At 39.5% G+C, this 17,572-nt stretch overlaps 1 protein-coding gene across 1 annotated transcript in view; it reads left to right on the forward strand.

The window, feature by feature from the left end:
- Window positions 1-17,572, forward strand: part of DENND1A (DENN/MADD domain containing 1A) — a gene marked incomplete at its 5' end in the record, with an annotated part of 194,078 nt that overhangs the window by 139,189 nt on the left and 37,317 nt on the right. The window contains 5 exons of the mRNA XM_010153875.1: window positions 9,939-10,040; window positions 10,596-10,683; window positions 11,139-11,179; window positions 12,888-12,959; window positions 14,043-14,099. Coding sequence (XP_010152177.1) covers window positions 9,939-10,040; window positions 10,596-10,683; window positions 11,139-11,179; window positions 12,888-12,959; window positions 14,043-14,099 — 360 coding nt within the window. The remainder of the gene's footprint in view (window positions 1-9,938; window positions 10,041-10,595; window positions 10,684-11,138; window positions 11,180-12,887; window positions 12,960-14,042; window positions 14,100-17,572) is intronic.

Below are 17,572 nucleotides of genomic sequence, written 5' to 3' on the forward strand. Positions count from 1 at the left end.
TGCTTTTTTGTGTCCTCACACTGGATGCAGCTTTCTCTGTGAATATACCAGAGAGGAATTGGACTGAGACAGATTACATATCTTACAATAAAGACAGATTACATATTTTGCAATAAAGGTACTCATTCTCAGTCTCTCAGAGGTGGGATTTTTTTGGGGGAGTGGTTTGGGGTTTGGTTTTGGTTTGGTTTTTTTAGTTTAAGAGAGTTTGAATAAAGACTGCAGGAAGTGAGAGGAGAGCCTGGGGAAGGCTGGTCAATGGATGTAGTGGGTGATGGTCCATCTACACCACAGGTGTTGCCAAGGTCAGAAAGGCCTACCCCCCATATCATGACCACTTCCACGAGGAAGATGGGTTACAGTTGTAGGTGACTCCCCTCTGAGGGGGACAGAGGGTCCAATATGCGGGACAGACCTTCCTCTTAGGGAAGTCTGTTGCCTCCTTGGGGTAGGGGTTAAGGACATGACTAGGAAACTCCTTAGTCTGGTATGGCCGTCGGACTGTTACCCGTTACTGCTCTTCCACGGGAGTGGCGATGAAGCCACATCGTGTAGTCCAAGGGCAGTCGAAAGACTTCAGGGCCTTGGGACAGTTGGTGAGGGTATCTGGAGCAAATTTATTTTTTCCTCTCTACTTCCAGCTGCGGGCAGCAACATTGGAAGGAATGGATGAGCCCAGTCTATTAATGCATTGCTCCGTGGCTGGTGACCCCCCACAAGGGGTCTGCACTGGGACCAGTACTGTTTAATGTCTTCAGTGACACAGACAGTGGGATTGAATGCACCCTCAGCACGGTTGCAGACACCAACAAACTACTGTGTGGTGCAGTTGACGTGCTGGAGGAATGGGATGCCATCCAGAGGGGCTGGAGGAACTCAAGAAGTGGGCCTATGTGAACATCACGGGGTTCAACAAGGCTAAGTTGCAGGGTCCTGCATATGGGTCAGGGCAACCCCTGGTATCAGCACAGGCTGGGGAATGAAGAGATTGAGAGCAGCCCTGCCGAGAAGCACCTGGGGGTACTGGTGGATGAAAAGCTGGCTAAGAGCTGACTATGTGTGCTGGCAGCTCAGAAAGCCAACCGTATCCTGGGCTGTATCCAGAGCAGCGTGTCCAGCAGGGTGAGGGAGGGTATTCTCCACCTCTACTCTGCTCTGGTGAGACCCCCGCCTCAAGATCTGTGTCCAGCTCTGGAGCCATCAACATCAGAAGGACACAGACCTGTTGGAGCAAGTTGGAGCAAACCATGGAGATGGTTTCTTGGTTCCATCCCATAATTTGGGGCGGATGTACGATATACTAATGCTCTGTAACATGCAGTATAGAAACAAGGGTCTTTCATGTGGCAAGTTCCACTTGTTCCTGGGAATGGATGCTGTTGCATCTTTGAGTCTAGTGACATAAATTATAATCTCACATATATGATGAATAACCATAGCATGCATATGTGTGTATGCATTTATATATTAATCATTGATCACTCGGGTTTCCCTGAGACCATTATGTGACTTGAACAGAAAGAAGGGAAACCTTTTTCCAGTGTTCCTAATCCAGTGCCTTTGATTACCTCTCTCAGGGGACATGATAAATTCCTTCTTTAAAGTGACTTCTTTTCTAGCTGTGTTTTTCCATGGCAAGACTTGAGGCTTCGTGGTATAACATGATGACAAACCAAACCCCAGTGCGTTCTGTTACAGCAGTAGCATTTATTTTGCCAGATACTGTATGAGGGAGGTGGCATTGCATATCATGTTACCTTATATCTTGTGCATTAGTATATCTACCAGAGACAAGATACCTCTAACTCAGTGAAAATGGAATGTTTAATTCCATTATATCCATTTTATTTATAGAGGCAGGGGTTTGTTACTTAGTCAAGAGTGGCATTTTATGACCTACCTTTATGACTAAAGCTCATCTCACTTTGCTTTAATGAAGTTAAAAGCAGTTTATTCTTCCTCTGCATCTGTATTAGCAACTAAATATTGAAATATTTCAATCTTGAAATCAGTTGTTTTATTCATTGTGTTTCTGGGGACAACAACACAAACGAGTCGTATAGAGTGCGCACAAAAACTTATTTTCAACATATTTACTTGGGTGAATCCTGGAGGATTCATTGATTTGGCTGAGTTTTGGTTTTTTTACATGTATCTAGGAAGTCAAAAGAAAGCAAAATTTAAGCATTTGTGACCTTTAGACATATTGGTCACTTCTAAACCTTGGCCAATCATTAGCAAAATATTTTATATTTTATTGAGTTTTAATAAATGAAACAAAAAAAGGCTTGTCACTGGTCTCATAGGAAATGCTTTGTGTACATTGTGTTTCCAAGCACACTTTTATATTTTGTCATAGTATAAAGTAACTCATATAAAGAATTGCACTGTAATTTTTCTCCTTTTTTGTATTGTCACTAATGTTTCACAGTAGTTAAAATAGAAAAAGGCCTTTTTGTTATAGGGAACCTGAATTGGTAGCTGCTTTGCATGCGGAACATACTAGCTTCAATGGGAGTATTGCTCATGGAATGATTGCAGAACTAGGCCCTGAAATTACCTTGCCAGCTAATGATAAAATCGCATGCAGGCCACAGGGGTTTTTGTGGAATAAATATAAGAGTGGAACAATATACAGTACACATTATACCAGTAATTTAAAGCATATTCAGGACAAAGAGAGAGTTCCTAGTGCAGGCAGCATCATAGAGATTTGCTGTATCTGATAAAGATTAGGTTTCTCCGCTCATAATACCATACTATTACTTTTCTTTTGTTAGTCTTTCAACACCTACACTCATGCATTGACACAATATCAAGTAGGAAGGGGAAGAATAGCCTTGTATTGAAGGTACTGAACAGGGATTAAAGAAATTTCGGTTCTTTTCCCTGCTCTGCCAGAGACTTTTGTGACCGTGCACAAGTTACTTATTATTTTCATGCCTCTATTCTTGATCTGTGAAATGGTGATATTTTTTCTTTTCTTTTCTTTTTTTTTCTTTTCTTCCCCCCTTCCCTCCAGCCCTAAACACTTTTCTTGCTGGCTTCTTTGCGCTTCTTTGCACAAACAACAGGTTTGTTGCTTGAGTTCTAGAGACAGGAGGCTGTATCAGTTGCTTAGGGATAAAAAACGGCTGGCTGATGTAGGTGATTCAGAAATCAGGGCAGGTGATGGCTTGAATTAGCCACATAAACACTGGAAAGATGGCCTGCTCCATTACAGCAAAGTAGTTTCGTTATTTGTGAATATGAGTATGTGTCGTTCTACTTGGTCTGACATGAAAATTCCAGGTATCCTAATAAACTAAAAGGGTTTGAAAGGAGAAGCGAAAACACTGATGTGTGATATAAATTTTTTCCAGTTACACATTTTCCGTTAGTTTCATCTTTTATTTGAAGTTGGTTTGGTGCAAAGTTTGTCAGATCTGTAATGGTGTTGGATATTACCATCTGAAATAATGTGTTAAGGGGTGTTGAACTTTCACTGAATCTGTCAGTGTCTGAGCAGGTTTTCTTACCATGCTTGTATAACAAAATGCACAAGAAATGCAAATAAATGTCATTCTGTACTTTTTCTACAAGAGTTACATAGTGATTTAATTTAAATACACCTAAGGTTTGTTAATCTGAAGGCATTTTGGACATTGTAGAATTGATTACAGCTTAATAATGCATTGCACTATAATAAGACATGTATTACTAGGGTTCTAAAAGAAGCACAGGCCACAGAGTTCTAATTACAATGTTAAAAAAGATTTTGATAAAGTCTGAATACCTGCACATTATGATTTCACGTTTGAAGTTGAATTGTGTGTTTAAATAGCTTCATCCAGTTGGCAGCCTGCTGGTAAATATTGATGATATCTTCAGTGGTGTAAGAAACAGATATATGTCCTTTCCGAAGATGCTTTGCTGTTATTTGGATTTTGGTCAAGAATGTATTTGTTGATATGAGTCTGCTGTTTTTCCTGCAGTCCGACTCAGAGCTCCAGCTGGTGTCTAGTTTCAGAAAGGGACTTACATAAGAATTTTGAAAATGCTTACAAGGTAAAATTTCAAAATGTATTAATTTCCAACATCTACATGAGAAAACTGGGTTACAGCCAGTAACCACAAACAACTCCACGTTTTGGCAAGCTTTTCCTGTTTTGTTAGTGTGAGGTGCGTTACACTTCGTCGGAGTACAGGAAGAAAAACGACTTCTGTGACTGTCAGGTTAGGGGTTTGGGGACACGTTGTTGGAGTTATGTTGTGCACTGCGGAACACGTCTGTCTCACCTCCTGTGATTTGTCTGTCCGGGAATGTTGTATAGAAGAAAGCTCTGAAGCTCTCCTAAGGGCAGTGCCTGGGGGGCCGCGTGCAGCTTGCTGTATATGCATTCACCCTTCACCCCCCCCAGCACGGGGGTAACCTGAGTTTTGGCACATGACATTTTGAAGGGGAGGTTGATGTGATTGGTGTCAGTGATTCGGCTGAACTGCAATCGCCTTTCTCCCTTTTATGTCTCCTTCGGTGATTATTGCAACTTACTTCAGGAGTTACCAGGTCCCATGCAGAACAATGACAGCTCTCAGAAAATCCAGTTCACCAGCCCTTGCAAGGCCTGAGAATTTAGAGGAATGGCCCATTTTGTTTGATACTGTAAATGTTATAAAAAGTATCTTTTAGAAGTATGGATGCTGTAAATCTATTTTTAAAAAGTGGTAGGGATATTCACTCTCAGTGTATCTTCACCGGAAGTTATACACCCTAGTGAGGAATGTGGAAAAAAGTCTGAAATTGGGCTGGGAATGGAATGGGCATTCCCATGAGACAGGGAGTGTTTGGACAGTACAGTCTGCGTTGGGAAATACATATTTTTAAAATGCTTTTCAAGATTACGCGTAGCAATACTAATTTAGAAGAACTGGTAGTCTCTGTTTGAAGAGAGTCTTAATTTAGTTTTCTTTCGAAGAAGTGTGGTCAAATCTCTGAGCACATGATTTCTTTGTTCCTGAGCAGCATCTTGAAATGCTAATAAAGCTGTGAGATCATTTGCTTAATGCAGAGTATTTGATCTATGCTTTCTTGATTCCATTATGAGTGAGGCAGATGCAAAGAGCTTTCTCGTGCTGAACGTATGTACAAGTTACGGGGAGGTTATTTGTCGTTGCAATTGCAAGCTGAACGAGGCAATGTCCTATCAGGTGTCTGTCACCAATTTCAGATTCCCTTTATGGAATCCTGCTGGCTGACTGATGATCCTTCTTCAGCTGTGATGAGCTAATCTTTCCTTGACATTGTAATCACAATTCTTGAAAGCTCTGCAGAGCACTGGCTTGCCTTTGGTTGCTGTTGTAGCTGACACTGACATATATATCCAGATCAGGAAGATCGTTCTCCTATCTTAGTTTCCTTAAAATTCTGGGTGGAATTAAGGATGATGATTCCTAGAATATCCCTACAGGCTTTACTTTGTCATTTGCAATGTAACCAATTTTAGTAAAGGATGTGTTTATTTGCAACATCTAGGTAGTAATAAGAGTGATATATGAATCTCTTGCATGTCATTGTTCTTGCTGTATATTTGGGGTTTGCTGCGGAGTATCCTGACGCTGGGCTTGCAGCTCGTCGGCTGTCAGATTGTCATCTCGTTCTGCACCTTTAAATTCCACCCACAGTTTTTCATTTCGTGGCTGGTTTACAGAGCAGCTCTAATGGCTTGTGTGTTTATTAGAGAGGCTTTGAAAGAGCACCTACATGGTTTAAAGGCATGCATACAGCAGCACAAAATTCATTACCCTGCACCACATGCTGACCATAGTAATGCAGAAGAGATTGCATATATCCTCCACGGCATAACTTTTAGGGTTGTCTAAACAAAGTCTTCAGGTTTGGATTGTTGGTTTGGGGATTTTTTTGGTGGGACTTTTTGGTTGCTTTTTTGGGGGTTATTTTGGGGGGGGGGGGTGTTTGTTGTTTTTTTAACCTTAGAATCTAAGTTTTGTGAAATCTTTGCTTGTGCAGTAGCCTCTCACTGTTGACCTAATTTGAACCCTGCCTTTATTATCTTAATGTCTTTCCCAGCGGTCACATGCTGGCTTTAAAGCCTCGCTATCCAGATGCACACTTTGGTGTCTCATCTCTTGCGGGAGGGGGAATAGTTAGACTTCCAAGAGTTACCTTAGCACCTCTGTGTCTTTCCAGAAGGATCATTTGTGTTTGCCTCTGTCCCTTCCTCCAAGTCCTTCTCTAATCTGTGCCATCTCCAGTCCCACATATTTTCAGTCCTTCATATTCACTGTGAAAGTTACTGCCATAAGTTCGCTGGCCTGTCTGCGAGTACGGTGAGTTTGACAGTTCAGATGTGATTCTTCTCTCCCAGACAATAGCTGTACCAGGTCCTGTACCTTCTCTGAAAGAAGGTTTTTCTTTCTGAGGAAAGTGATTTCCTTGCAAGATAGGGGATCATGGTGAAATTTTTTACAGAGTAGCTAATAAAAATCAGGCATCATCTTTCAACTTCATTATGGCTTCTTAAAATGTAACAGCAGGTTTCATGGAACTCTAGAAAAGTCTGAAGTAAGTCTTAGGCTCCTTTCCTTTTTCACTTGCTGCCTTAAGTAGTTTTAAACATTACTGTAGAATGTAACAATTCCAATTTAAAAATGGGGCTGATAACAGATCAGATGTGGACTGAAACTTTTCAGCTTTCAAGGGGTCATGAGATAGCAGCACTGCCCTGATGAACTTCATTATGCCATATGAATAGAAAATATTCATATGAAGGGAGATTTGCAAAAGCATAAAGAAAAGGCACCTATTTTTTCAGTGCATCTGGGAGTCTTAAATCTTAGTCTTATATTTTAAAGTTACTTCTCTGTGTTAAAATTGCAGATTAACTGTCTTTGTAATGTGAACATTTTTGTATTAAAAATAATTTTGTCCTATCTTGAAATATACGTGAATTACCTAATAGTACGAATCAAATCAGAGTCCTCAGAGTCGTATTGTGCACACATTTAGGGCGTTTCTTAGCCTCTGTTACGTATTTATTGTTGGAGTGGGAAATAATGGATATTTAGGTGTTGATGAATCAAGGCCTAATTTCTAATAGTTGGAAACAGCAAGTTTAGGAGTTGATGGATTTGCCAGGACAAGTTATGATAATTGTTTTACATGTGATCAAGACCATTCATCTCACAAAATATCTGCAGTTCTCAGCATGTCCTCTTGTGTATAATGTCAGCTATCAGTAAAAGCAGAGCTGATTACCTTTATAATTTACAGTTAACTAAATCTGTCAAGAAAACGGTCTTATTGTCCATCTTGTCTTTTTGTAATGAAGCTGCGGATGGGGTTAGCAACAGTGTGCTCACCCTTCTGGAGGTCGGGGAGGTTGGAAGATATTAATGCATTCTAAGCTGAAAAGCTCACGCTTGACCTTGATGATTAAAGTTTTTTGTATCATCTAGCAGCAGTTGAGCCTGAATTGTCTCTTAAGAAGTCAAAAGGTCTAATCAGCCTAATGAACAAACTCAATCATTAGTACTTAGGGGGAGGAAGTGTGTTAACACTGTAATAATACTGGGCTCCCCCAGCTGCAGTATGTGTGTTCATAGGGATGGTTCATAGCTTGATTGTAAGAGGAGAAGCTGGTGTCTTTGTGCTGGATGTACAGTGGAGTAGAGGAAGCTGTTTGCCAGGGAGGAGCTCCTTCCACAGTGTTCTCATACTTCTCTGACCAAGGGAGAAATTTTGGACTCTTGTAGACTATAGAAAGGGTTGCCGGTTTCAAGTGTTTTGTAAGTGAGGATTAAATGAAAGCTAAACCTTCCTCTGGTGAACTTCTTTGCTGATCATGGACTAATCTGCACTTCATGTATTCCTCCCAGCTCTTTTCACCCTCCAGAGGGTATCTATGTCAGACATATTTTTCAGGCATCTGGTAGCTGAATTTGAAGGGAAAGCCTTTTCGTACTGATCAGGTAGACGTGACATCCTGTTGTTTGCTGTACTGTTGCCTGGGCCTCACTTGCAGAGTGTCTGTCGCTACAGTTCCTGTAGTACCAGATGCATTTGCAATCTCCTAAGATTTTCTCTCACTCATTGTAGTGCTCTGTAGTATCCTGACTTTTCCTTCCTGGTGTCTGAGAGAGAGTTTAAACAGATCTCAGGTGGGATCCCAATAGCTGAATATAGTACATTAAGTTCTCGTGTGGGGAGCTTACATTAGTCCAAATCATCAGTCCCATCTCACAAAACCAACCAATGGCTTTTTCCATTTGCTATGTTACCCCTTGCTCGAAGTCTCGTTTTGACACTTCCATGTCATGCAGAAGTTCTGGCCCTCCTGCCATCTCCTAGCATGAGTGCAGGATCAGCTGCTAGTTAAATGCGTTCCAACCTTTCCAAGTGCGTACCTGGGTTTCCGAGACACCACCTTTAAGTGTTTTTTCACACTCATGCTTCTTGGCTGGAAAGATTGTAGGGATTTTGGTTTTCCCTGTAAATACCTGCTGGAGTCAATCAAGGACAGGTTATTACCTTTAAAATTAATTATCCTGAAACTGTAGTTTTCACATAAGAAACTTCCTTTTTTTTCCAAACCATGGAATTTTATTGGCCCAAGGGAAGTGTGGCAGAAACTGTCCTAAAAGAGTGACTTCTTCCCTCTTTAAAGAGACCGGCCCTGTGCTTAGCCAGTCACTTGCAGCTGATCCTTTTCCTGAGGTTAAGAACAGTCTGTGACCTCTGACAGTTGTTAACTACTGGGTGAGAGGAGCGGTACATGCTCTATCACTTTGCTGATTCCAGTTGTCCAGTTCACCGGGGGCCAGGAAGAATTTTATTACTGCAATCTCATTATTTGAAGCCAAATATTTCCCTCACTTACCTCATCAATTGCGTTGAAGCGGATAGAACTGTTTGCAGCGTTCAGTTGCAGTGGGGAGGTCGGTTATGCCAAAGGCCAGGCCATGCACCACCAGGTTGGTAAGTGCTGGGGTAGTACCAGCCCAGTAGGGAATGTTTCAATGAGTAAGTGGGATTGATTGTGAACTCGGAGAAAAAGGTGAATACCCATGGATTTTAAGAAATGAGAGTGTCATCAAAGCTTACCAAGTATCATTTGGAGGACTGAGTATCCTTTTAGTGTGGATTAGGTGTTAGGAGTCCTCGGGCAACGTGGTGGCTTCCAGAATAAAGTGGTGGGGAAAAACTAGTATGTTCAAGCAACGCTGTGGCATGGAGTTTTTGTGAGGACAGTCATTTTAGTGGCCCTGTTATCCCACTTTACACAGCCAGTGGTAACCGAGATTGCTAATAGAAAAAGCTGTCAGAAATTGAATGATACTGCACTTTTAAAGGGGGTGCTTTAAGGGTTTTTGCTATCTAATGTTGATTTTGAACACTCAACAGATGAAGAGGTCAAATATATTTTAATATGAGTATGAAAAAGCTTCCATATTTATGTATCGGTATAATTTTATCATTCTTTGTTACTTTCTTGTTTTCAATAATTGTCTCGCATATATAATATATAATTCAATAAATATATTTGCTTCTTACATTGAGTATTTGTAGATTTAAGTGTGGAGGAAATTTGTGCCCTTATGGCAGATGCACAGCAGACTTCAGCATTAACATAACTCATTAAAATAAGATAAAAGTAGAGCTGCAAAACCACTTCTGTCTTTTGCCAACAAGGTTGTGAAAAAGGGAGATTTCACTCATTCAGTATATGAAAGACTAATTCTTCTGAACTCTGGAGAGGACAGAGCACACATTCCTGATGTGTCTGTGCAGGTTAACTGCCTGGACCTACAGTTTACGCAGTGTTTTGTAGGGTCTACTTTATTTAGCTATTTATTTTGTAAGGGAAGCAGATACAGTGGAGACTGCATTCAAATGGATTCAGACAAAGCTTTTCCCGTGTTTAATGCTCTGAACTTTACAGGGTGAACCCATCACTTTTTGTGAAGAAACATTTGTGTCCCATCGTTCTGCTGTCATGAGGCAGTTTCTCCAGAATGCCATTCAGCTCCAGCTCTTTAAGCAGGTACTGGCTTAATTGCTGTAATGTAGAAGCAGATTCTTTAACAACACAACTGGGTTTTTTTTGAAGAGCTGTTCCTGTAGTCCTTGATCTGTCAGCTACATAATGAGAAAAATTCATGTAGTTGGCAGCACCTTAATTCCTGCTTGCTGGCTTTTCTTAGATTCAGGTGATAAGGCTTTCTGTATTTTGAGAGGTGTATGGTTTTTTCCCCTAAAGGTCTCTGTGCTCAGTTTTGATCTGAGCATACCTAGACCCAAGATATCTGCTGTAAATGTTGTACGGAAAGCATACTACTGTTAAACATGACATGACTGCTTCAGGGAAGCTGAAAACATACATGGAGAGAGAAACACGTGAATGCTCTTTCTTCAGTGAAGCAGCATACTTTTTTGCATTGGTAAACATTTTGCCAGTTTTGGTTGTATCTTCACTCTCTTTAGTCCCTTCCCAATAAGAACATTGAGGTTATTCTAGCAAATGCAGAATAAAGTCTTTCTGAAAAGATAGAGGGTGGGATGGTTGATTTGTCTATGCTCTCTTTTAATGCTGATGTAGTTCATTGATGGCCGTCTGGATCTTCTGAACTCTGGAGAGGGCTTCAGTGATGTTTTTGAAGAAGAGATAAATATGGGAGAATATGCAGGTAAGAAATACAGTGTTTAAAAGTAATTTCCTACACTGTTCTTCACTTACTGTTTGTGGGCCGTCATAATGTAACGGGTCATTGTGGTTCCACGCCTAAATAACCGAGGCTGCAGTGGTCCCTGGAGGTTGAAGTGCCCTAAATATTTTTTCTTTCCTTTGTCAAGAACTTTGGCAGTCCAAAAAGAATTGTTGTGGTTTAGCCCCAGCCAGCAACCAAGCACCACACAGCCACTCACTCCCCCCTGCCCTTCCCTAGTGGGATGGGAAGGTAAAAGAAAAGTTGTAGCTATCGCGCTGATTTTTTTTTTGTTGTGTTTCCATTAAAAGGAAAGGATCGTTGTCCTGTTTCGCTACTGCTCACACTCCTACAACCACTACGTGCTAACATTTCACATTTTTAGCTTGCTTTCTGTTTGGGAGAGAGTTACAGTTTGGCTTTGTGGTTCTCTCTAGGTAGCGACAAACTGTATCACCAGTGGCTCTCTACAGTACGGGTAAGAACACTATTCTTCCAACAGACAAGCTAATTCGTACTGCACGGCTGTGCAGTTCTGTTCACCTCTCCTCGGGAGCATGGCTAACCTGCTTCCCACAGTGCTAGCTGTGACCAACTTGAGTTAGTTGTGACAACCAATGTGCTGTTTAGATGGTGTAAAGATCAGAAGAAAAAACACGCTAAAAAAAAAATCACTATAGGAATTCTCAGTTTATGAATCCCACTTTTAATGTCTTGTAGACAGCTGGAAATAATGTCGTCGTAGAAAATAATGTGTTAAATAATGTGGTTTTTCTTTCCTTTTACTAGAAAAGGAAACAAAAGGGAGCATTGCCACACCAAAAAGCTCTTTATAAAGCTGAATGGTGTGAAGTGCCAAATAGGAACAACACTGTTTGGGATGGTTTTGGATCCCTCTTGTTTAGTGCTCTAGCTGTATAAATTAAAATTTTAGATACTTTTAGATTATACTATCTTATTACAGCTGATATTAGAAGTTTCTTTTGATGCATAAAATGTGATATATTAAAAAGTAGAATAGTTCTGGTTTGTGGGTACGAGTCAGTGGGCAAGACTGAACTGTCTTCTGACAGAACTGAGTTTTGTAGCACTCCATTTGCCTGTTGTCCTGGTTATGAATGAAATTATGCTCCTTACACAAAATCCTGGACTCAATATTATCTCGATAATTTTGAATTTAAAGTATTTTATCACAGTAATGCAAAAAATCCCATCATATGGTTAGGGAGGTAAATATATATACATAAAAAAATATAAACGCATCGGATGATGTATTTTTAAAATTATAAGAAAAGGGAATGGTTGACAGTGAAAATAGAAATACGTGCAATTAAATTCAACAGTTTTAATTTTTGTTGAAGATTAATTGTCATATAGTTACAGATGTAGTAAATCTTAATACTGCGTCTGATTACAGCTGGTCTCTGGACCAGATTTTTTCCTCAGATTTTTCCCATCTCCTGTATTTGTGAAAAAAGGAACTGTGCAGCAGCCGTCCGTGCTGTGTGGCAGATGTATAAAACACCGACCAGACTAACAGATTATTCTGCCTGACATATTACTGTCTTATGACTTTTATTATGTTCACCACATGCAATTCAGCTTTTCTAGAATTAATGTTTATGACTGCAGTTAGATTTCATTTTCCCTCAATTTATCCCGTTAGCGACTACTTTGATCTTAAAAAGGCAGCATGCTTTTGATAAATAGTATTGTAAGATCATGGAAAGGAAAATACAAACAGATCTTACTTCTGGAGATGGAATGTATGGGCTTTCCTGAAACTGAATTTGCTGCCCCAGACGTTGAGTACTTGGTAGGATACTTCTGTCTTAGACTTGTTCAGGATTTTACTGGGAGGTACAGGACACCCCCGGGGGCGAGGGGAACAGCCACAGGACACTGTTTGTGACATGACCTGTAAGAGGAGGTGTTAGGAGACACTGAGGTTTGTCATTTGAGCACTGCCGTATGAAACAGTTGGGATTCCTCTGGAAAACCAGAGGGAAACGTTTCATGTGTTTTCAGTTGGGGTCTTTTTCTTTAAATTTACCACCTCAAAACTCAGGTCTGCTAATAAGCATAGTTAATGCTTTGTTATTTTTAGTAAAGAATGGGGGATTTCAGATTGTTGTTTGCTTTAAAGAGCTCTGATAAAATGTATTCTATTGTTACTGTAATTACAGAAAGGAAGTGGAGCCATTTTAAATACAGTAAAGACCAAGGCTAACCCTGCCATGAAGACTGTCTATAAGTTTGTAAGTACCAAGTACTGGCTTACTACTGAGATAAGAGTCTAATTACGATTCTGTTTTAACCTTTCAAGTGAAACTCACGACTTAAATTCATTTTTATTGGACTCAAAAAATTATTTAAAATACGCATTCATCTAAATTTAAAATTTAAATGGGAAAGTCATTTTGAAATTCAAACATAATTGAAATGCAAAGTAGAAGGAACTCGTGATTTCTTTTGAAAGCGTAGATGATAAATTCTATTTATTACATACAACTATTACTGGGAAATAGTGCCTATATGCTCCACTTAGCAGCTCTACCATCTCATCATTACTCTGTTGGAAACCATTGTTACCTCAGCTTTCTCTGCTTGCAGCTTCATCGAAATAAGGGAATCCTCTCATTTTCCAAATTGTTTCCATCTTTTCTAAATGTCAATTAATTTTCCCCAGAGATTTACACCTGCTTATTTAGAGCCCAACTTACTGAGCTATTCTTTAAATGAAAATGTTTTTGGTTCTGTTAACAAACAGCTAGTATGTTACTGTGTTGTCACGTGTGGCTGCCACTTCCACTGTGCAAGATAAAACAACATAGAGACAGGCAGGATTTCTTGCAAGCTCGATTTAGCAAATAATACCACAAAAAGCACTGAGATAACTGTTCAAACTTTTATTTTCTCCTGCCTTCCTCCAGCCTCAGAGAGAGGAGTAGGATGAGAGTATCTCTACTAATTGGAACTGGCATCCAGAATGCTGCAAGGAGAAAGTTTGCAGGCTTAACTATTACTGCTGATTGTTAACTTCTAGCAAAGAGAAATACTTCGAGGGGAAGACCAAGGGTGTGGAATGCAAAAACATAAAAAACATCTTTGGCATCAAAACAGGAAAACCAAAATTTTGCAGTGAGGGGAGTGGCATGCTTCTTGTTTGTTTGGGGTCTTTTTAGCTGTCTATTTGCTTTAATATGTTTTCAGTGTTCTGTTAGAATTTTTTCCTTGCCATTTTTAGTGACGAGAGAAGGTGAATCTTGATGCACTGAAATCAAGCGTGGTCACTGCTGGAAATAGAAGGGGATTTTAACTTAAATTAATTTTTCATGCAGGCAAAAGATCATGCAAAAATGGGAATAAAAGAAGTGAAAAACCGCTTGAAGCAAAAGGTACTTGAAGTTCTTATTCAAAATGTATAAGCACCATGTATGAAATACTTAGCCACAAAAAGCATTATGTGATCAATAGGAAGCTGTTTGATACAGTGTTGTTAGCACACTTCAAAATGCATTACCAGCTGTCACGGATTTTTCACACTGTTATAAATATTCACAGACAAAAAAACTGTCTTCAAATACATTAAGGCTCTGACTTAAACCCACAAAAGCCAGAAAATTGAGTGTTCTATTTGGAGTGGTCCTCTCCTGTCCTTTGTGCCGGGGCATTGTGGAAGGGGACTTGATGTGAACTGGGAGATCTTTCCTACAGCAAGGGCAGCGAACTTTTTGCAAATGGCAAATTGTTGTTATTTCTACAGTCATATCTCAGGGAGAATAGTAGTGCTGGCCCCTGGGAAAAAGATTTATATGTTTCGTTAGTGCCTTCTGCAAAGTTTAGGCACAAAGGAATTAAATTAGAGTTGGTGTTCGTTTCAAATTCGAACTGTTGCAGAAAAAAATACCCAAACTGGTTGTTGTTTTCCAAATCTGACTTTGTTTGCAAACAGCACAATTCCAAGAATGCTGAATTGTGTTTGAACAGTGTGTTACCCGATGCTAATTGCTCCTTTTAAGCCAGAAACATGGTCATATCGATACATACCTAATGAATGAATGGTTAACTCTGCCTTAGGTTTATTTCAGAGCCTCTGTTCTATGAAGCAGAGCCATCAGTGTCTTCTGGGGAAACAAGATAGCTAACTTGCTCGCAAAACCCAAGTGCCTATCAGAAATTTTTGTTCCATTTGTTGCATAACAGTTTGTTGTTGTTTTTAATCTGTGCTGTCTCAGTAAATTTCTTGTCTACATTTCTAAACCATCATCTTGAAACAGCGCTGCAAATGTATTCCTGGGGCACAAACAGAAACCTACCTGAACATGTCAGATGTTAATACAAAGGGATTATTCTGCAGCCAGGTTATGAACTGATGAAATTCCCTGTGTGTACAATCGGAATGCTGTTCACTCTCTAAATACTCTAGCAGATTGCTAGAGATTTGAGGTAGACAAACTTGTTTCAGATGATTTTAATGCTGTTTTATTTTATTACACTTACCTAAAGTAGTCATATATAAAGAGTATAATATGAAAATACTAGAAACAAGAAGCAGTTTTTGAACATGGAATTTTTTATGTAATTCCATGTGCTTCACTTCTGGACATAACCTTCATGAATAATAAAATATTTGGCCTTCTCATGTGCATTTCTAAAGCGGTTGGAGCTCTGCAAAATGACCAGATTGTTTTCCTGTATTGTAAATGCTAGTATAAGTCTATGCTATTCTGTGACATTTGTATAAAAGGCTGAGAAACGTCTCGTTCATTCAGGCTTTGTTCTATTATTATTATTGTCTTCCTAGTCCTGAAAGCAGCAAGCATTCTTTTTAAAAAACACACATTGCATTTACAAATAAATGGCCCAATTTTGTTTCGCTTTCCTTATTATGTGGCATTTCTGTAGGATGGTTAAACGTGATTGTTCAACATACGCTTTCACAAGAGCTTAGAAGATTTCTATGAGTAGTTGACACATACTGCTTTTCCTCTCCTTTCTTCGTTAGTCTGTTCTTTTTTATCCCATCCTCTTCTCCATTTTGAATGCGAGGTAGGAAGATAACTCTAAAAAGAGGTATTGCTCTGTTTAAAGTGATAAAAATAGCAAAAATTGCTTAGCCACTCATATTATTTTTAATCTAAGTATCTGTGCTGTTCTGTTAACAGGTCGATTAGTGCATCCTTACCAGTTTTCATGTGAGAACACTGTATTTGTCATACTTACTAGTATGTGCAAGTATTAACTGAAACTCCGGCGGCATTGAATACTTAATTTTTTGCCAAATTTTGGATGCTAGTCTTTCATCTTCTAAGGATAAACTAAGGTTATTTTTAAACTGAACTTACTATCCACCGTCTCTTAACATATTATTTTCCATTATTAATACAGAAAGTATGCAGGCCGCTGGTAAGGAAAAGTCAAATATAAACATCCCTTTTCCAGTTTTCGCTGCCAAATATGAGCAGCTTCTCTACAAGGTAGAATTTTAAAATGCAATAAAGCTAGAGGTCTGCTTCCTACAACTCTGCATAGCAATGGTGACCTCTTAAATATAATCAAGAGCCCATTTTGCCCCTGGTCTGCTCCAGTCTTGGGTTTGAATTGCAAATGGGAAATGCAGGATTGACCTGTTGAGAGGTCACTGTGGTGTGTGTAAGGTCCTTCTTTAATATGATAGTAGAGATTGAATGGGGCTCTATTTCCATCCCTTGTTCATTTGTGGTACAGTATTTCAAAGCAACAGAAATAGTTTTCAGAGGATTCTTATGAGTGATAGCAAATAATTGTTAATAGATACAGCATGGTAGCTTTATTTTATATCTGATGTGGCACTCTTTTTTCTTTCTTTTCTTTTTCTTTTTTTTTTTTCGTAAAGGCTGCTTTTTCCATTTCACAAATGGACCGTGGTGGTCAAGGCACTCTGTTATTGGCTCGTTTGAAGCTTAACTACATAGAATTAGGAAGAAGGAGGAATATGAATGGTACCGTCCTCAACTTTCAGTAAGGAGAATGTAACTTGCTGAAAGCTTCTGGAAAAGACAATTTGTATAAATGGTTGGGCACTTGGCGTTAATGTATTCAACATTATTTTACTTACTAGAGCCCTGTGTGGCTCTAGGTATCAACGGACTGTTGTCAGTGCTTTATCACCAGTACAGCTAGAAACATCTCATTTGGCGGTTTATAAAATAACCTGAAGAATCCTTCTAGACATTCTGGAATGTGCTTTTTGCTCTTCCAATAGACAGGAGTTGTAATCCATTACAAAAGGTCCCTAGAAAAATGACGAATGCTTATTTAAACAGAAGAAAACCTCATGCCGTTCGCAGGGTAAACCTTACATATCTGTAAATATATATCTTGCTCATTTGCTGAAGTTCCTCCTAGGCAGAAAAGATTTCACCTGAGCAGGCGGTTGTTAGGGGGAGCACTGTTTATATACAGAGATAATTATGGAGTGTGATAGATCAATGTCATTCTGTCTTTCCAGTAATCTATAAAGTATCTTTTTTCCTCAGGAAAAGGGTGGTTTGGGTTTTAATAACATGTTTAAATTACAATTTCTTTTCATTAAGAAGTCACTGAAACATTCCTAGGTTTTTGCATTTCTGGAGAATTTATTCCAGTAATGAGTAACTCATCACCTTCCATCTCTTTCCATTTTTTGGTTGGGAGGTGATAGGTCTCACATTTTTTGTTGTTATCCTGAATAACATATACGACTTAGCTACTTCTGGAATGTCTTGCCGGCTTACACCAAATCCCTTTCTCGGGGATGCGTTGGAACTGACAAGTCACGCTGCGGTCCTCTCCACGGTGCGATGCACTGCAGAGCGAAGATGCACGTGAGCACCAACCAAGCTGGTAC

The sequence above is a fragment of the Eurypyga helias genome, unplaced genomic scaffold, assembly GCF_000690775.1.
Source record: "Eurypyga helias isolate BGI_N326 unplaced genomic scaffold, ASM69077v1 scaffold4336, whole genome shotgun sequence".
Lineage (NCBI taxonomy): Eukaryota > Metazoa > Chordata > Aves > Eurypygiformes > Eurypygidae > Eurypyga > Eurypyga helias.